At 41.3% G+C, this 21,648-nt stretch overlaps 1 protein-coding gene across 2 annotated transcripts in view; it reads left to right on the forward strand.

The window, feature by feature from the left end:
* prex1 (phosphatidylinositol-3,4,5-trisphosphate-dependent Rac exchange factor 1) overlaps positions 1 to 21,648 on the forward strand; it is a 139,178-nt gene that overhangs the window by 21,651 nt on the left and 95,879 nt on the right. For both annotated transcript variants that reach the window (XM_088608467.1, XM_088608468.1), the window contains exons 2-3: positions 15,888 to 15,953; positions 18,311 to 18,433. In XM_088608467.1, coding sequence (XP_088464593.1) covers positions 15,888 to 15,953; positions 18,311 to 18,433 — 189 coding nt within the window. The remainder of the gene's footprint in view (positions 1 to 15,887; positions 15,954 to 18,310; positions 18,434 to 21,648) is intronic.

Raw genomic sequence — 21,648 nt, forward strand, 5'->3', positions numbered from 1 at the left:
TCATTCTGCATGTACCAGGATTTGAATTTGTGGCTTCTGTCGAGCACTATCCAGTTGTTCAATGGTCATTCACCCTCTCTCTGTTATGTAATTCTGCACAAGTTATTCATGCTGTAGAGAGCTGGAGTGAGAGTGTGGAAAAGGCAGTGATAACGCAATGGAAATAGGCATGTAGTTTAATAGTGAAAGCTCCGTAACTCAATTCAACCCCGGCCCCCTGAACGTTTTAATAAACTCGTTTTCCCCCCTCATTTAAAACAAAGAAACATTATGCTCAATTATGGGAAACCGCTTCATGTCCAGAACTCCTCGTGGTGCTTATTTCTAATTTCATAGGTCCGTGTCAGGTCTGTGGGTGTTTTTTTATAGCAGTATGGTTTGCATTATGGAGCAAATAACACACTTCGGAGCTAATTGTCAAAGGCTGTATCGCAGAGGAATTGTTTCAGAGCTGTCTGGCTTCCTGGCAGCGTATACGGGCACTGCATTATTAATGTGTATCCAGGAAAGAATGAGATGACAACAATGTTGCAGTTAAATAAGTAACATAAGAAATGTTATCTAGGTTACAAGAGGACCAATTTGCCCATCTAACCCATTTGTTTGTTAGTAGCTAGTTGATCCAATAGTCTTATCCTGATGTTTCCTGAAAGTAGCCAGAGAACCAGCTTCTGTAAGTTGACTGGGCAGCTTGCTCCACACTCCCACAATCCTTAGGGTAAAGAAGTACCTGTTCTGTTCTCAGGTTTAAAACCGCTGCCAGTGTAACTTCAAACCTTCCTCTTCCCTAATCGTCTGAGGGTCGGAGAAGCCTCGCAACGATTATTGTGTGTTTGCACAGTGTTGTCAAGGAGACCCTTCGATCCAGGTGGCAGGGTTCTCTCTTCTCCTGTTGGCAGCAGAGGGCTGTTGAGGGTTGTGATTCATTTACAGGGAATGGAAGCAAGTGGCCGGGGTTCTCCGACCTTGTCCTCTCCGAGGTCAAGATGCACACCCTGGCTTTGATTCCACAGTGTCCGCAAAGATTTTGCCTCCTGTTCTGTACGAACCAGAAGCACGGAGGAAGGAGTCAGCCCTCAGAGAGTGGAGCTGCCAGTGTAACTTGGGAGCTGAGAACAGCTCTTCACTGCTAGCGCTCAAGCCCTTTGAAATGTTGTACATTTGAGTTGCACTTTTACCCTCTTTTGCAGCTGGAGCTCTTTAGCAGAAACATTTGCATGTGATGCAGAAAAGACGTCGCTGCTGCTGGCAGCTACTCCGTTTTCAAGAAGTCTGGAAAGACTTGAGAAAAGAACATGCTGATGTGTGGGGTTTCACAGTTTTACTTATTTGCAAGCAGCTAGACGTCTCGCTGATGGACAGATGAAGGCTGCAGTCATTAATGTAGCAAAAATGCCTTTCTCAGGTGAAATGTCTTTTAGGTGCAGGATATTGAAAGACATTTCAAGTTAATAACTCCAGACTTATTTGGAATTAACTTCTTAATTTCCCTGCGACTGTGAATTGAAAGAAGCAGTTAGAAAATGGATGGTTCGATTTAATTATTAAAAATTAATGTTCATTAGTTTGAATATATTATTAAATATACAGTGTTACATTTATGTTGATGCTATAAATATATTCTATACATTATGCAATGTTATGGGCGAGTACATCTAAATCTGAATTATTTGATTGAATATTTTCATTTAATTTTTTTTTTAAATTAATAATATTGCCTTTTTTAATTTAGTTCCCTTTCAGGTAAAGGGATTTGAGCAGGCACCTCATAAGAGTCACGATTCATTCGTTTTAATATTAAACAACTTCTCAGCCTTGAGTAGCTGATACAATTCAAAGTAAGCATCATACCGAAATTTACTTTTTAATACCATTAGATAGCATTTAATAAAAATGTGAACTATTCAAGAGCTATGAAAGGATTATGGGCTAATGAAGTTAAAGCTTTGGCCTTGTCAGTACTCCATCATTACTGAAAGTGGACTCTTACATCGGCAGATGCAAGACACCAATTCGATTTTTTTTGGTTGTTTTTCATTTCCTTTGTGCTCACTCTTACAAAATTGCTATAAACTGCTACAGCAGGAAGTAGATCTGCTGTCACCTGTGTAGGCGAGCTGGTTATATCTGTTTCATCGAGGTTTTTAAACGGAGCGCTTATTAGAATGAACAGATATGGTTTCCTCTGCGTTTCTTGCCCTTTTTGTTTGCATAGTCGCCATCACTCTAAGCAAAAAGAAATGCGGAACACGTTTCCTGAAAATGAAATGAAATAACGGATGAAGGCAGATGTTGCTGGGAAAAAGAAGCAGAATCCAATTTATATCTTTGATGAGACGAAGCAAAGGCGAAGAAACTTCAATGAGAGGCCCTCGTCATGTGTCCCTAAGTTTATAAATTAAACATTTCCAAGCACAGTTTTGCAAACCTCCATTACACTGAGTCTAATTTCAAGTTGGAGGGGAGGGTGGCGATAATGCATCTGGAATGAAACTAGGTGGCTGCAGTGAAAAATAAATGCCAGGCTGCTTCTGAAGCAGTCAGCACTCGTGACAAACGGTTTTATTTCTGCGCAAGCAGACTAGTGGCTGACACAGACCTACTGGGCTAAAGGCGTGCAAAGGGCTGGGGATTTTACATCAGAGGCTGATAACGTTGGCCTGTGAGCAAAGGCATGCCGATCCTTTTGTCTCCATCATTTCAGTTCTGCTTTTCATGGATTCAGTCCCTTTGCTTGCGAGTTTTGTAATGTAACCACACACCAGCATGTGATTGCTGAATGTGCCTTAAACTGTTTGTTTTTTTTACGTAGGCAGACTTCCTTTTTTTAAAAAAAGAATCTGCTCTGAAGCTATCCAGTCTAAAGTTTTCCCATTGCAATGGCTTCACGCTGTAAAAACACACTCGTTCGTCAAATTGTAAGAATTCAAGTTGATACTATTGCTTTGAGGTGTTTGTTCGCAAACAAGGCGAGGTGCATGCTTTATAATAAACCTTGATTTGTATAGATTTTTTACTGCTTTAGTAATTTCAAGGTACTTTCATTTACTGATGGTCAGTTAATTAATAGGTTGAAATAGAGAGAACTTGTTCACTTTCTTCTTTTCTCGTTTAGGCTGCCTACTGGACCAGATCACAAAGAACTTCACAAATTATTTATATTTTTCTACTTTAATGTCTAGGTTTTCTAATGTTGGGCCAGGGATGCAGTCATATTGCTTAGTTTGAAGACATCTAAATGCTGAGACCTTTAATGTGCTGATCAAAAGATTTGAATGGATTGTATCTTTATTAATCAGATGAGCACTCAGCAACACTCTGATGAGTATAAGGGCAATCTCGGATTTTCACATTGCTTTCCGGACATAGATGTAATCAATATCATTGCGTGATATTGATTACCTTTTTTGCTTGATTAAGGTTGTAGGTAGTATGTAAACAACTGGCTATTCCAATATACTGAAGATGTTGAGATCTTGTCTTTCTTTTGTGAATCTTGTTTCCAGTTTATGTACTTGTTTGGTCGATTCAAAATAAGACTACTTCATGTTAGTTTTCATGTATACATCTTGACCTAATTGCAAACAGGGACATTTAGTACTCTGTGTGTGGTGATTGCCTGAGCAAATCATGAGGTCTGGGCCTTTTCATTTACAACCAATTCAGCTAGGACCATCATAAACCTTCCATAAACCTTTTGGGGCCCCTGGCAAGTAACAAACTAATTTATACATAGTGTGTGAATGGTTTTCAATGTGCACAAATGTGTGCTTTTTTTGTCAATGCTTAATAGTAAACTTGAAAAAGTTTGGAAATTTGCTATCTACTAAATGGTGCCAACATAAAGTATAACTCCCCCTTTTAAGATTATGATTCTTTTCTGTGTACTGCTCCTCACCAACAATTGTGCAGAGAGCTGCTCTGCACTCCAATGGGTATTCTTGGTTAAATAGTGGTAAACAGAGTCATTTGAACTTCCATTACTTTGACAGTGTGCTTCTGTGAGGCCCTACACAGACTGCATCTAGAGAAAGAAGACAGCCAGGCTACTTAAAATCAGGTTCTCAGCATGTGTGGGGTGAGAGTCTGCAATGGGAGTGTTTGATAACGGAGACGGACCAGGAGACCAGCGGAATGAAATATAGACCGGCATGTCTGAAAGCATCTGCATATGGCTCTGATTTTGCAGTGGCTCGGCCCTGCAATGCTTTTGCAGAATTTGGGCCTTGTGTCTTATATCGGCAGCACCTGAAGTGCACAGCAGTAAGGGGTCCTATCTGCAGCTGCTGCATTTCAATGGGCTTGAAGCCTGTGTTTTCTCCTGAGTGGCAAGAAGTCAGTTTCATCCCTTTTTTGTTTTCTGAGAAAAAAAGAGGAATTTCTCTGCACTTCTCTTGCAAGGAGGTCAGCGTGCGAAACCACCTCTCTAGCACACTGACTCGTCACATCTCTTAACTAATGCTTGGCTTTCACAGTGCATGCACACTGACACTCATAGTGCTACCCTTTGCAGGCTATGGCTGTCAGGGTTTGCGGTGTCATCTTGCTAAAAAATTACAGAGCATTTGAATGTGGTAAACCTATCTTATCACAGGTTTGTAATATGGCTACAGTAAGCATCTGCTGTATATTATAAAAAGTAAAGAGAGGAGCACTCCTGCTTTTAAAATAACTCATCCATTCTAAGAAAGCCACTTACTCCCGTTAAGGAATAGGGGAACCTGGCACACATTCTGGAGGTACGCAGCACTGGGACTATACCCCAGATGGCATGCCAGTCCATTGCAGGACACACACACGCACCTTAGAGATGCGGAGAACATGCAGACTCCACATAGAAGGTGTCACAGGTCGGAGTCGAGCCCAGGACCCAAGAGCATTGAGGCAGACGTGCCAACTACACTGCCTCTAAGCTGCTGCCTTTTAAAGCCACCCTTAGACACAACATTGTTCATAACATTTAGGACATTTCTTGAATGAAATAAACACAGGCTGCCCCTTTCACCGTTTGCAGCTGTTTCCTGTTAAAAACGCAGCTTGTGAATATGAAGGCAGTTTCTCTTCCACTCAGAGATTCTAAAATACATCCTGAGAGGCGTGCAAATTAAGGAAATTGATTGATCGAAGCAACTGAAGTGAAAACATACTTTTTGCTGACCTACACTGAAGAGTTGGTATAGAAAACGGAGAAAAGAAACTCACAGGGCAGAATGGACTTTGTGTTAGTGTAGGGTGGTTTGCTTTCATTTGTTGAGTAACGTTTTGTATTCGGCTTGTGTTTTAGGTGTATATGATAAAATATTAACACTTAATGCATCAACGTTAAGGATTTGTTAGTACAAATCAAATACATGTTTTATACGTATTACTAATATAAACTTAATGTGACTTTATTGACAGTCCATTATATACAAATAAAGTGTTGCTGGCATTTTACAGTTTTTAACTGTCACATCCAATTTCACATTGTTTATCATCTGTGGGATCTCATTCCTGGTCTGTGGCCTTATCTTCCTTCCCATTATTAGTCACACTTATCCATGGACAAGCATGGCTAAGGAGTTTCACACTCTCCAGTGACGGAAGCAGGCTGTCTGTTAATCTGACATGGATTAACTATACAAGGCTCATTTACGCCCATCAGAGAAGAGTTTCCAGCCTTTAAAGCCCCGCTTACTAATTTGCAGGCTGTAAAAAGGTCAGCTTCATTGTACAGTTTTGTACCTTAGGACATCGTTAGTTATTAAGGAAAGGTCAGGGGTCGCAGAGAATCATTTTGCGCACCAATAAATTTTATCACCCAAAGGTGGAAAATCTGTCATGCTTGAAATGCCAGAACTAATGAGGTTAGTGAATTCAGATAAAGACCTTTGAACATGTCACATGAATGTGAGGGTCCCGTGCAAAATGTATATTGATACTGTTTCTTGATTTTTCTGTTAGGAATACGGATTACACAGTGTTGTTTTTCTGAAGTCATGATGCAGTTTTCATTTTTGAGTTTGGTTTAATTTAGCCTTTATCAGGACTCCTCTCTAGCAGAATCTGGAAGCGAAGGCTTGAGAAAGTGAAAATGAAGGACCGAGATCAATTAAGGATTTTCACATCTGTCCCTCTGGTGCTGTAGGGCTTTAGATCCATATCTGACTTGTTAATTGCATTAACTACTGCACATAAATTCACAGTTGACAGCAGGGGGTTCCTGTTACAGTAGTCCAAAGACAACACTCAGTTGAGCATAAGGACAATCTGAGATTTTCACTTTGCTATCTGGTCATAATCGCGTCACTTTCCTTACTACAAGTAAACCACATTGTGTCCACAAAGTTCTGCTTTGCTCCCAGTGTAGCAGACCAGCGAACAAGTGGTTGGGGAGATGTGTGTGGCCCTAATATCCCCCCCGTCACCAGAATTCAAGCCCTGCTTTTCACTTTGAAACCTCTGAACTCTGCCGCAGTGCAGAATTGTCTGGAAAGCCAGTGTTTTTACGATCTCTGACCATCCTGGGAACAGTCCCCAGTGCTTCCGAGCCAAAGTCAACAACCACATAGGCTGGATACTTGGAGCAGCCTTTGTGTACATCCTTTGTGGTTAAATTGTTTGGGAAAAAATATTCCTTCAAGGATGAAGTCGGTCGTACTGTGATATAATAAGTGTAGATGGGGAGGGAAGACTATTAAAGAAACATTTCTGCATTTGCAATTTTGATTACATGGTGAATGAATTATTTTTATGAACCTGTATTTTTCTTATAAGTGGAAAAGATTAAGTTGTTTTTAAACACTTGTCTTAATATTAGGTTATACCATCAGTCCAAGATTGACTGGGATTCCTCTACCTGTAGTGGACAAATAGCTGAGCCAGGGTGTCCATGTTATCTGACTTGTGGCTTGTGTAAAACTGCAGTGAACCCACTTGTTAACACTGGTTGGCTGGGATTTTCTTGGTTTTTCTGTCAAAAAGTGACTCCTGTGACTTCCCAGTCGCCAGTTACCTTCAAGTTTTCAGTGACGTCAGTGAGAGACACCCTGTCTGTGTTAACTCTTCTGCGGCTCTTGTAGCTTCTCAAACACTGAAGGTGATGGATGGGCAGGTCGTGGCAATTGGAGATTTTACATTGGATGGGCATAAAATAAAAACACTTCATAAAACCAGTCTGTTTGAGGTTGTTTCTCCATTGCATGTTTATTATTTGGAAAACGTAGTTTTGCAAATTTACAGATTTTATGAAGCCGCATTTGTAAAATTAAATAAACCACGAGCACTAAGGTTAGACCTCAAAGACCCTGGTCTTATACATAAGTTCAATTATTTTGTCTTAAATCTTTTCTTTTCCGAACTCGAGCTGACAGGTTCACCGTGAAATCATTGATATGTTGGACGGGCCAGATTTCTTCTTTCCTGAGTAATGTGTACTGTCTACAGTTCAGTGACTTGCAGTCGTCTGTGAACGTTTGACCATGAACCTCGCAGTTCTTGCAGCACAACGTCCTGCACTTGGACAATCCTTCCTGTTTCACATCTAAAAAGGCTTCTGAAGGAGCTAGTGCAGAGAAGTGTTGTTCCTCAATGCACGTTTGCTGAATTCTGAACTGCTTGAACATGCGCTGGAGTCTCGAGTGCTGTCAGAGTGCAGAAGGAAATGTGGTTCTAAAGCCTGACTGCTTTACAGACAATTTTCACTTCTCTTATTCACAAATCATTCTTCTTTGCAGCTGCTTTAAAAACTGGTAAAATAATTGACTGTTTTGTAAGCTCTTGTGCAGCTCTTACGGTGCAATAAAACATTTTTATTCCTACTTAAAATGATGCCTTAATGCTTTGATAAGTTAGTCAGAGTTCCTTTTAACTTATGCTTTTATACAATTATTGATTAACACAAACTGGTGTATAAATGTATATTCTATAAAAGAAACTAAAGTTAATCTGAATTCTTTAATGCACATGGGTCTGAAGAAAAAATTGATTACAGCAACTCAAGGTAAACTGTACTTGCCGAAATGACCTTCACAGCAGTATATGTATATATTTAGTGATTTTTTTTGTAAATGTTGAGCCATTTCCTAAAACTGGCTATTGATGAGGAAGTAATTCTTTAACAAATAAAGTTCTGATGCGTTCAATTAACAGCAACTACTAGAAATGCTGAAAAACATTCCTGCATATTAAGATGGGACAATTATACAGCTCTTAAAGCAGAGAGAGATTTAGATGTCCAGTCCTCTGAATTTATTTGAAGACCAGTGTAATTTACACTGGAAAAAAATAAACTAAAGGTATATCAGGTTTTCGGATCTAGGCTGTGCTTCTGCAGTCAAGGTGGAAACACCATAACGTGTTCGAAAGCTTACCATAAAGGGCTTTTTAATTGAAGACTTTAACCCTTCTTGTGTATAAAGGAGTAAGCTGTTCATTCGGTACAGGGAGTTGCAGAATGGGGTTTGTTTTGGTGTGGTGAACTAATATACTTCAGTGTGGCCCGTTTCCTTCATGCTGTTCACCCACAAGCAATCAGTCATGAGTGATTTATTATCACAGTGGACTACCAGGTGTGTATCAGGTGAAAACACTAGACCTTTACATCACTTATAAAGAACAAATAAAAACTCCCTTATAGGACATTCTTGGCACACTTGCTGCAGTTAGTCTTATATTGCATTGAGAGACTTACAACACATGAGTGGCAGTGGCCTTAAATGTTGCATCACAGAGTGTTGTTTCAGTTCTTAACACATTCTGAGCACAAAATGTATCTGAATCGGACATAATCCACCACAGTCATCACTGAAGCTGAATAATTCCAGTAGAAAATAGAATATATTATTTCGCTTTAACGCAAAGAGCTTGATAATGCAAATTCAATACGCTCTTACAAGTAACAATGGAATCTGAAAGAAAACCATTTTGCAGTTCTTAGTTTATCTGATTATTGCCTGATAGAGCAACAACATTTCTTCCACTTTGCTTTATCGTCACAGGTAAAATTCACAAACCATTTTAAAAAGTGATTAGTGACTTAAAATTAAAAACATAAAGAATTATTCTTAATGTTTTTTTGCAGTTGATTACTGAAAACGTACACTTCAGTAAAGTTCAGTTACCTGTAAGATATCTTCAAGCTTGGTTAGAAGTATCAACAATTGTGCTGTTAAATAATTACTTGCAATAATTCACTGGGCCCTCCAGGATTTGGTTAGCATGTTGCTGATTAGAAATTTCTATTAGGGAACCAGGGTTGCTCTGTGCCTCTGTCCTGTGGTGCTATCTATGTGGAGTTTGTATGTTCTACCTGTATTCTTGTGGGTTTGTCCTTGGAATCAGAAAATGGATGCATAAGGGACCAAGCTGAAGTGAATCAATGTAAATGTAGCGTGCTTTGGAGTCAGTCTTGTATATCTTACAAATAGAGAGTGTGAATGTGAAATCATTCTAGAAGCTGTCTTGCTGTATGTTAGTTTCACTAAAGGGGGTTTTGCCGCTGTTGAAACAATATATTGGATTCTGCCTGGAAAGTACAACAGAACAGTTACCATTGAAGAAAATAAACGACCATCAAGTATTTCTTAATTCTGTGTGCTTGGCTACCTTGGCAGGTGCAGTGTGGGGCTGAGCACTCAGCTGCTTCTCGATGCAAATGAGATTCCGTAGCTGTTGGTGTAAATTGATGAACGGGGCTGTAAATTTGCATTCAGAAACGCATGGCTGCAAAGTTCTCCTATTTTTGTTTCCATTGCTTGGCTTATTCAACATGTGATACTATTGATGCTGAGAACTGCAGAGAGTTGTAGTAGCCAGGCATTGCTGTATATGGAGAGAATGTGCAAATTGCTTTTAATTCTTTCCATTTTGTGGCCATGTAGGTTCCATGTTGTTTTATGATTTGTATAACTTACCTAAATATTTTCTTATATTTATCATCTTTTATCGATTTTCCTTGTCTGTTACTGAATGCTTGCACTTTCTAAGCACTGAAAGGTACTTCTGTGTTACTGTATCTGTGAAGCTGGTGTTTTTTGTGACTGCGCTGTTACAGTCGCCAGTCATTTGTATCTCCCTAGAGGTAAATTCAGCATACGTTGCTGTGACATTTCTATAATGCATGCGCAGCACGTGCTGTGAGGAAGAAAATAATTTTGAGATATTCTAGAGGAATTTATTTTAGCAAATAATGAATCTAATGAATAGAATGCCATTTACTATTTTCTATTGACCATTTACTCCAATGTTGTCGCTTACCAGTGAGAGATTCAATTTTTACCCATCACAGAGCATTCTAAGACTACCAAAGTAAGTAACATATTATAAGGATTCGTCTCTCCTGAGAAAGCACTCAATTTATTTAAATAAAAACAAAATCTTCTTTCACAGAAGCTCAGACACTTAACTGGCAAATTGCAAACACAATGATAATGCATTTGCTCCACAAAACACAATTAAAATAGATAATAGGGTGCATTATAATATGGAAAAGGCATGGATGGCATTATATGTTGATGAAACAGTGGCAAGATAGAGAACAAGGATAGAGGAATTCCTGCAGTTATGTGGCGAAGGGAACGACGCAATGTGCTTGCGGGGTTTATGTGCTACAAACACAAAGGGAGGGGCAGCCATCTGCAGTTCACTCAGAACCTGAACGAGCAGGAAAGGGAATGGAATTTCAGCTGCTGCCTGCCAGTGCTGTTGGGAACTCCTGTTGATGTCATGATAGAGGAATGAGGCTTTCAGGGCACTCCAACACAATTACCAGCTTTTACTCTTCAATAACCATAAAGCCTGCAAAATATGTGGACTTGCTGACCTTGCCTGCCAGCATTCCTGTGTCACTTGCGGGCTTTGCCGTTTGGCAGCAGTGAGATGGCAATGCAGCTGGAAAAGTTTACACATGTTGGGGAAGCATTCCTTGCCACTATACCTGCATCTAGCATTGAGACAATCCAGAATTCTCATGACAGAGGCGATTTTGTAGATCACCCTCTTGCCCAAAATGCTAACGAAGGAAGTCGGGCTGTTCTGAAAGAGCTCAGTTAATAAAAAGGGGGGTGAGGTCAGTGTGCACGATCCACGTTCTACTCACATGGAACCTGCTTGTGTGCTTCAGCCTGGTCAAGGTGTTTAACCAGCCCGATCAGCCAGCCTGACCTTGAGCAAAGCCTCAGTCTTGCTGTTCGTTGACATATTTCTACTTGTCTTCTACACTCAGTGATTCGCAGTGACAGTGTTCGTGCTTTAACTGAGATTGAAATATCCTTGAAGAAAAATTCACCTGACTGTTGCATTGATTTATGGAATATAATCCCGAACTGAAAATGTTATATCTCCACGTTCTGTGGGTGCATGTTGTATAGCCAGTGCAAGTTTTCGAACACCCCCCTTTCTAAGCTAGCACTTTCTGTGGGGCCTCACCTTTCAACTAATGAAGTGAGGGAGCATCCTTTTAGCAGAGAAAATGCCCTTTCCCCTGGTTTGACACCCCTCCGCATTTGAAGAGTGTCATTGCTTGTCCCATAAAGCAAACAGCTCAGCCTCCTCTTATCCCAGCAAGCACCGCTGTCTCCTCGCCATACGGGCACGCCTCCAAACCAGTTCGACCAGCGCAACGTCAGTCACGAAGAGCGCCATTCCCACCCCTGTGTGTGAAAGTCACGAGTGGGCCACGGGGGATGGCACTGAGTAGCAGCAGCAAAGTCCTTTCCCTCCCTCCCGGAGCTTTGGGAAATGTGGTTTCTGCCTGCAGGTAAAGGTTGCTAGTTTCCACTGACGTAACCCGGTAAAGGTCACACTTGTTTAATGAAAGAAGACTCGATCTGACCCGTGTACTGTCTCCCTCCTCCAGGGAGCATTATTGGCCACCGAGAAGCATGTTCATATTTTTTTAAACACACACTCTGGGGGAGGCCTGGTAAATTTTGTGACTTTGTGGTCTACGTAGAGTTGTCTTGTGGCAACGGTGATTGTTTGACTTCAGGTTAGTGTTTGGTCTGTGTGTGATGTAGAAATAATAACAACATCATAATCCTTATGATGTTAATAATATTTTAATTATAATATGATTATACTAATAATATAATTAATGATAAAATTCATAAAAGTGTTGTCTGAATATTAGCACAGGGGATGAAATGTTTCCCATCCTTCTGGGGGATTCTAATATTCTTCTGCGTGGATAGTGTCTAAAGAACCCCAGGGGTACCCAGAGCTTTGGTGGAGAACTACTGTTATGTAGAGTCTGAGTGCTGTGGAAATGTTTGGGTGACTGAAAGCCCACTTTGTGGGGCCTCACTGACATCTGTCTGACACATTTCCAGTCAGGTGGGGTTTTGCTTGTTTGGTGGTGACTGAGGAATCGAGAGGAATACCCCCCTGCACTGTCTGAGCTGAAGACTTATCTGCTGGTTACTGTATTTTATAAAATGCTATGTGTAGTTATAACAGTATTTTTTTGTAATGTACTTTTAAATCCAGTTAATTATCTTGTATTATCCGCCTATTATTTAGAACCCCTAAATGCTAAATAGTTCACCCTGGATTATAATGGCAAGCATTATTATTAGTGTCATTAATCTGAGTATTAGAAATACTATTATGCAGCGGACATATGTATGAACTGCTGGTCCTCTTCGGCTGTCACACATTTGGTAGTGTAACGTGTGCGAGGAAGACAATCTGTTAACTCCGCTGTCAGAGGGGAGAGCGCTGTGTGAAACTGATCCCGGAACCCACAACACTGACTGAAGCCTGACAGCCTTTCCCGTTGGCAAATGTAGGCTATATGGATTTAAGTCAATGTGTTATTTAGGAAATCTGGTATGAAGGGTGAGGAGCAGGAAATAGGAATTGTTTTTGGCCTGTCCTTAAGATTTCTCGCAAAGAGGGCGTTAAGATTCATTGCGAAAAGAAAAAGTATTCTTTTTGGTGTGACCAAATCTGCGAAACCTTAAAAAAGGAAAGGATACAGGAATACCTCAAAAGAAAAATGGAGCAAAAAAACCCCGAAAAAATAAAATATTTGTATTTTCCTCCCAATTCTCAAAATCCCTGAGGTGTGCCTGTCAAGAGCAGGCAGCGTGGAAGAAGATACTTTTTTTCCCTAGCTGTTAGGATGGTGTCAGTCTTTCACGCTGTGCAGCCGGTGGAGCAGCGGGGTTTGGTACTCGGGGAGGGGGTGAAGGAAGAGCTCGGAATCACTAATACTCCTTCAAAGACTGCTGAGGGTGAGACAGGCACTAGCTGGTGACGAGCCCGCCGCCTGCCTTCTGGTCCGCCTCGCCGCTCGCTGTGGCTCCGCCGGCAGACGGGGAGGTGTGAACCTGCGCCCCCGAGCTGGCCAGCGTCACTTCATTAGAGTTCCTGAGGGCGCTGTTTGTTTCTCCGGCGGTGGGGCTCGGGTAACTCATTAGCGAACGGAATCAGATTTTAATTGCGTTTAGCATGTTCACGAGAGTCACATTTACGTGGGGGGATTTCTGTCCCGGTCTCCAACGCGTTTGCATCATTAGCTAGCTGGCGAGTGTTTCTGAACATTTGACGAGGTTGGTAGATTCTGTTTATTTTATTTTTTTTCTGATAAGTAAAAGGCGAGAAGTGGAAAAAAATAATCCTGAACAATCCCCACTGCCCATTCAGGCATGCAAAAAAAAAAAAGGTCTGGATGGAAAGGTTTTACTTTAATATTTATAGAATTGATTATTTGCTGGGGTCAACAAACATCTCACTCATCCAAATGACACTTTCCCATTCAACGTTTCCCAAGAAACCACATAAATAATAAAAATTGCCTTCACTTCATCAAACATCCTGGAGTCTCGGCCATTGATTTCTGAATCTGAATTGTGGTGATACAGTTCTGTATGCTGTGTAATGAAATCCAACTCCTGGGGAGCTTCCATTTAAATTGTATTTATATTACTTTCTTAAATACACATAGTCATGAAGACAGTTAATGGATGGTCAAGAATTTAACAAAATACTGCACAGGGACTTTTTTTAATTTGAGAAGGGTTTGTTTTGCTCCGTGCAGCCTGGTGTGCTTTCCGGCATTTTCCTAAAGATAGCTCCGGCCTCTTTAATTCAGGTCCCTTGAATGGCACCAGGAAGCAGGGTGAAATCACAGCTCCACAACCTCTGTAGTCCTGACTCAGACCATTGTGTCTTTCTTCGTAGGCCTTGCCACCTCCCGTTGAGCGCAGGCGAGAGAGAGAAAGAACTGGGACACAAGATAGTTCTGTACAGATTTGGTTGTAAAAAAGAGATTTTTAAAGGATATTGTTTGTGTAACTTGTGGCCTTCTGTTAGAACTCCCAGTACCGTGCCCTTTGTACACACAAAGCAGTGGGTTTGTTGGAGTATTATTGGGTTCCTAAACTACGTCTTGTTAGGCTGTGTGTTATGTGCAGGCCAGCAGCTGACTGGTTCCAGAGGGGGAGCAAATATAATCACAGAAGCACTGAGGACCCTGTTCTTCGAAAAGAAGCTTTGATTTTTGCTCCACATCCAATTAATTTGTCAACTCCTCAAAGGGTATTTCACACTACCTTTGATGTCTTCAAATTTTTAAGAGAGAGAGAGAGGGGGCCACTGAGGGTCTTCATTAGTCACACATTTTACTATCTCTGCATTAAACGTGTGACTAAACCTCTGCTCTGAGTTTTCTGGCCCAAGCCTCTTGCGCTCCGACTGCAGTTGGTCAAAATAGGGACCTCCGAGATGACGATCTGTTGCACATATTGTTTTGCCCATTAAAGTGACAGAACCCCAGCAAGTGGAGCCGAAGCTCAAGACTTGGCTTTCGCTTCTGCTATGCCCCTTCCACCTTGATGAGGTCCAGATGTTATTGTCTTCCTTAATGAGGAGCTGAAACGTCTGCTGGGAGGTTCAGAGGCAGCTATTAGGAGCAGAATAAACAATTACCCCCCACAGCTGTTAAACTGTTGGCACCTTTTAGACCTTGGATGATAAAAGGTTTGAGTTAGTTACAGAAAATGAAGAGGTTAGCTGTTGACAAGAACTTGCATAAAGACGGTTAATGGGAGCAGGGAGTAACAGTTCTCCCATGAGCCTTCTTATTGCTAGCTATCCTTTATGCCTAAAATTTGGAATGTCGTTGTTGTTTAATGAACATGGACTTTGCTGATAATATTAATGTATAAAAGGAAAAAAAGCTATAAAATCACCCTCTCCTCCCAAAAAAGCAATTATCGTGGCTTAAAATAATCTTTTTGATTAAGTGTTTAAGACAGTATTCAGAGCAAAACCATTGTTTCACAGCAATGCTCTCAATACTGTCTTAGATATTTAATCATTGTATAATGCATGAGGCTATTTATAATTAACATCGAGGGATTAGCCCAGAAAGCCAAAGTAAAAGCTTTGTTTTAAATCTCCCTCAGGGTTTTTTCTGTCATTCAAAACCGCGTTCTGAAACTGACCATCTAAAAGGCCCCTGGCAAGACTTGCAGTTTGTCTGCCTTAAAATGTGCAAGTCGTCAGATGTGAAGAGTATTACGAATGTTCCTTGACTGGCATTGAAAATGTGTCATCTGTTAAACGTGTAAAAAGACTTTTTGTAGTCTTTTTCCTTTGCTGGAATAAGAATTGTAAAGAGATGTTCAGGAATGAGCAGCAATGTGCTTCCTTTCAAGGCAAATGGCCTTTCAGCAGGTCCTGTAGGAATGGCAAGAGCTGAGGGCTGAAACACACATGTGCTCAATGTGCTTGACACATGCAGTTTTCCAGCTGTACAGGTAATGGGGAGAGTCACACATTGTTTCCTTCCACTGTTCTATTGCACTGTGACCTCTAGGATCACCTCTGCGACTGATCCCGAAACAGTACACAAAGCGCTTCCTGCCTGTAATGTAACTTCATTACCTTTTCCTCTTTTTCAGGCCTTTCTGCATAGGATTCAACAGACACCTAATGATCAGCTGTGCTTATCTGAAGAAAATGTTAAGGTAAGAAAAAAATGCTTATATTTACTCTCTTGTTTTATTCCCAGCTTGTAGAAAGTGTAACTTCAGCTTGCACTTAAATAAGAGCATAAAAGAGGCTGCAGGTGAGTTTGTTGAGCCTCACTCTTCTGGCCAGGAGGTTGTTAATGATCCAAGAATCCGTCATCGCTCGAGCAAGGCAGCTCCCAAAACAGGACTCGGCCGTTTCTCTCATCAACACGCAGTCCACAGCTTTAATAGGCATCAACATTCTCAGTTTTGAAATGATCTGTCCTTTATTTACATTGATGCCTCCTTGAGCTCCAGTCTGTGCTGAATTTAAATAACAGGCCGGCGTTGACTTTGTCTGCTCCTCTTAAAGTTTCAGAAACATCAGTCAGATCCAGCTGAATCCTTCAGCAGTTGATGTCTTAGGGCTACCAGCTGAAATTCTGCCGAGATTGTATCACCATAGAATATCTAGGGGAATGCAAGGGAGGTAGGGGAATTGATAAAACTCCAATTAGTTTTTTCTGCAAATTTGCACCGTGTAAAGGTGGGGAGAGGGCTAAACATTTCCTTTTGTTCCGGGTGAGTCAGTCACTTTCACTTCTTATAACAGGAGTGTTGAGTGAGTTTGGATTTTCCGAGCATTTTTTCTTTATGTACATACATTTCTTGATGTGTTCAGGCTTCTAAATACTAAAGAGCAAATTTCAACTGAATGATCAAAGATTATGGAGAACAAGTTGACAAAATCAACCAAAATTGACAAATTGACACCCAAAGAAGGCTCCACAGCCGAAAAGTTGTGTTTCTTTTCTTTTCCGCCTGGAATAAACCTGTACGTGTTCCTTGACAAAATCATTACCTCAAAATGGCAACAGAGTTTTATTTCTCTTTAAAGAATTTCTCTTTAATTGCGTTTATGTGATAATATTTGTTTGTCTTCTGTCCTGTTTAAATTTGTACTGTATATGTTGTATGTATGTCTCATCAGTTGTCTTTTTTGTTGTACAGAAAGCAAATTCCACCAACTATTGTTGTGTGGCAATAAAGAATAATGAATGAAATGGATGAATGAATTTAATGTTTATGGCATGTGCAAGGATTGTCTTATACCAAAACAGAAGCATTCAAATATCTTGGACATCTTCATGGACAGCAAATCAAAGGAAAACACACCAGCGTACTGATTTCCAGATTATTGTCTGTAAAAGATAAAGCAGTGTTATATGTTCTAACTCAATCCAGATGGGATGGAATGTTGTCCTAAGTTTTCTGGGCGGAACAGATGACCTCATTGCTGGTTATAATACGTCAGACACAAGATCCTTCAGTTTAGCAGTGCCTACGTATTCTTCTAAAGAGTCATTTGTATCAAAGAGATGAAATAGTGTTTGCATAGTGAACAGCATATTCGTTTTGTATATACAGCTGAGGTTTGGCTGTTCTTTCGCATGTGGAGAAGAACTGTATCATCACAGAATGTTGCAGGCACACACATGTAGAGACAGCCAGTGGCAAGCATTTCATATTAGGCGCTTACAAGATTTGATGTTTTATTTAACCCTAAATCATTGAAACAGTTCACATCTTCATGAATCATACGGTCAATTTGCTTTTCAGCAGGAAGTTAACTTAGCTATAAAATGTATTCTAAACATTGGGCATGAGCTATTAGCTAAATACCACACTGTAGACAACCGGAGAAAAAAGGCACAGCAGAAAAAACACACTGGAGGGCAAATTGTGGCTTGTGTTCAGGTCAGTCGTCTCGTGCCATGAACCACACCGTGCGGCCTTGAAAGACGTAATGTAATTCCAGTTGTGGGGGAATCAAAGCCAGTAGCTGCAGGCTGAAGTAGTCATACCTGCTCATAAACTACAGATTGCTAGATTTTATGTGAGACGTTCGTCTGCTGTATGCTGTTGCTATCCTTGTCAACCGGAAGCACTCTCACATGAGGCCTGACGAGTTTCAGAGGCTAAACTGAGACGGCTTCCCCCCAGTGAAGCAAGCAGAGGTTCTTTTTAAAACTGTACTGCAGTACACTAGAGAGGACACTGATGTACAGTTATGTATGGAGAAAGGGGGACAATACTGCGCAGTTGAAGAGAACTATGGGCTGCCTTTAAACCGCAGCAGCATCAATATTAATGAGATGGTATGGGATTTATGGCACGGTATCTCAGGGAGAGACCAGATGGGGAAACAGTCCAATCATTGTACCATGTTACTGGGGGCTTTGAGCTTTTTTTAAGAAACCGGAAAAGCTGAGAGTTCCACTGGTGTGAGCTGCCATGAAATGTTTTTTTAATGAAAGAAATAGCATCTCACAAGCAGCCTGTTTTTTTCTCTCTCACCCTTATCATACAAGATTCTGTTTTCCAACATTGAGGACATTCTGGAAGTTCACAAAGAGGTCTTGGCAGCCCTGGAGTCCAGTTTACAGCCAGAACCACAGCCACAGCATGAACTGGGCCAAGTTTTCCTCAAGTTTGTGAGTATAACGTCTTCATACAGCCCCTGTGAAAGCAACTTAACCCTTTCCCTATACCCTGGGGTGTTTTTCAGCCAAATGTGGGCATACTGTTGATTTCCATAATGCCCCCCCCCCCCCCCCACTGCCTCCATCACACCCAAAAACCTCGTTAGTTTTACCATGGCAATGTGTGAGCTTCTCCATGCACTGTCATGTGGGAAGAGGGCATCCTCATCGACTGTCAGCACACAACATGACAAGAATGAATCAAAATGCTGAAAACGAACACGACAAGAAGGTTTTCACGAGTGCAAGTCATTTCCTGAAGTGACAAATACTTGTTTCGTTCAGAAGCCAGAATTTTGGTTCATCCAAATTTCCTCTCAAACCAGAAATGGCATTTTTCAGTAGCAGTTTTGAGAATGACAGGAATATTTGATCTAAATGTGACTTTCTAAAATGCTCTTTCTCAGACAAAAGTCTCTGACAAAAGATGAGAACGGAGTTGTGACTGGTCAGAGTTACGTTCATAATCTCTAACATTTAAGACGTAAACTGTGGTTTTTGCATCTGTTCAGTCCAGTAAAGGAAGTGGGTTGACATTTAGAAAAACAATAAGGAGGCCATATTCATTAACTGCGAATATCATGGTGTGCTTGGTAATGCCTGCATATTTGAATTGCTAATGAACGTCATTTCACTGTGCAGAAGAAAGAAATGACTATTAGTATTTAAATTCATGGAGATGAAACAGTAAATTAAACAATTATTTTACATTAAAGATTTGCTGGTATGTTGAATGTGTGTGGGCCACTGGTCTAAATATTCACTTAAAATATAATGTCGCAGGCTGCACACTGTTTTTTTCTGGTTATTTTATGTTGCATGATGTTTATAGTGTTGTCCCTTTAAGGCTGATATTTAGTTTAGAAGATCAATAGTAAATAATGTGATCGTAATGCTTGGCGTTGCTAGGTGACAAGATTCTAGAAGCAGGAAGAGTTCAGGCTCCAGTTACGTAGGCATAGGAGAGATGGGAGGGAGTGTGAATTTATCTTTGTTTTAATGCAACAAGACACAGTTGAGGGAAAAGTAAAATTCCCTTTTCCCCTCATGTTTTTGGATTTGATTTTACCATAGCCCTAAAAGACAATAATTCCGCATAATTATTCATTACATAAAAGACAAGTGGACATCCTAAAATAATACTCACAAAAATGACTGATAATTCAAGATAATTGTTTATTTCCCATCTCCAGCAGTGCCTGGAAGGATTTGGCTGAAAGTGTCCACTGGATTTTTAATCCACTGCACAACCCTGACGTCTGCAGCCAGGGATGGTCTCTGCTTCACTGGACATTGCTGGGATCAGGGTTTTTTTAGTGAGGTGGCCAGTGAGCAAATATAAACCAGCACAAAGGTGCTTGGGAAGGGGGGCGTGTCCTCCATGTGTCTTTCATCTTCATTTCCTATGCTTCTGGTCATGTGAACCGGTGTCTGTCCATGTGAGGGCAGGCTGGGGTGGGTGGCTTTCTACATCTGCCTTCCCACCAGTACTGGCATCCCAATAGCAAAAGGCCCATGATTGTGTCCCAATTTCCAGCACAGGAGCGCCAAGCACAGAGAATAATAATAATAATAATTGCTTACACTTATATAGCGCTTTTCTGGACACTCCACTCAAAGCGCTTTACAGGTAATGGGGTCTCCCCTCCACCACCACCAATGTGCAGCATCCACCTGGATGATGCGACGGCAGCCATAGTGCGCCAGAACGCTCACCACACATCAGCTATTAGTGGGGAGGAGAGCAGAGAGTAATGAAGCCAATTCATAGATGGGGATTATTAGGAGGCCATGATTGGTTTACAGTATAGACGGCACCTGTTTACAGTATAGTGTCCCCATCACTATACTGGGGCATTAGGACCCACGTGGACCACAGGGTGAGCGCCCCCTGCTGGCCCCACTAACACCTCTTCCAGCAGCAACCTTAGTTTTTCCCAGGAGGTCTCCCATCCAGGTACTGACCAGGCTCACACCTGCTTAGCTTCAGTGGGTTGCCAGTTGTGAGTTGCAGGGTGATATGGCTGCTGGCAAATAACAGCAGCCATATCACCCTGCAAGAAGGGTGTTCACCCTTCACCCTGTTCACCCTAACAGAAGAACAGGCAGGCATTCTGCAGCATGTGTCTTGAGCTCCTGTGAGGGAAAGCTAGCTGGGTTAGTCTGTGAGTGATCTCCAACCATCGGTTTGTCTCAGTGGTGGGACTGATGGTGTCTACGGTGGAGCATGAAAGTTACGGCCTCTTTTTAATGCCCACCAGATTGCAAGCAATGGCTTCCTTTGCAAAACCAGCTCGGCTGGTGTGTTAGCAGGAGAAGTTTAATGAACAAGGCCAAATATAGAGACACAAAGGGCAGTCCAGACAGGATCGCATGAAGACAGACAGATAAGAGGCCCTTGGTTAGAAGGAAGCAAGGTAAATACCTGGTGAAAGAGGAGGATAGCTTTTCCACTCTGTCATCTGGCCCTGAAATTGGTATAGGAATCTTTTGCAGATGATCTGCCTACTAATGCCTTACAGATTGAATCTGCAGCTGCTTATACTTAGGAGGCAGAATTCTGCCTCCAATTCTGTGGCTTTTTCATGTATAATGGGGGAACTCCCCCAGTAAAAAGTTTTTCTCACAGTATAATTTTTGAATACGTCACTGTTTCTGGGCACAATTACAAATCATTCAGTTCTGTATTTAAAAATACCCCCAGGGTTAATGGAATCAGTTGGAAGCTCCATATAAGATAAGATAAGATCACTTTATTAGCCATATACAATTTCTTGCATTAGGAGTTTGTCTTTTCACATACCTTAGCTTGCTATCCATGAGACACACAGGCACACAGGCAGGGAGAGAGAAGCTTGGGGCCAGCCGTTTATACGGCACCCCTGGAGCAGTTAGGGCTAAGGGCCTTGCTCAGGGGCCCAATGGAGTAGGATTCCTCTGCCAGCTGCAGGAATTGAACCGACAACCTTCAACATCCACAGGCGCAGATCCTTAGCTGGAGTGCCACTGCTCCGCCCCTCATGTGTCACTGGTAGCGTTACTGCTGCTTCTTATCCTGCTAGATAGGTTTTGAAAGAAACCAAAACAGAATTTACTGATTAGTTTGAACTTTTAGTGGCTCAAAGACGAGTCCTTAAAGAACTGATGTCTATGACCCATATACACAT

This window comes from Lepisosteus platostomus, chromosome 15 (genome assembly GCF_059453375.1).
Source record: "Lepisosteus platostomus isolate fLepPlt1 chromosome 15, fLepPlt1.hap1, whole genome shotgun sequence".
Classification (NCBI taxonomy): domain Eukaryota; kingdom Metazoa; phylum Chordata; class Actinopteri; order Semionotiformes; family Lepisosteidae; genus Lepisosteus; species Lepisosteus platostomus.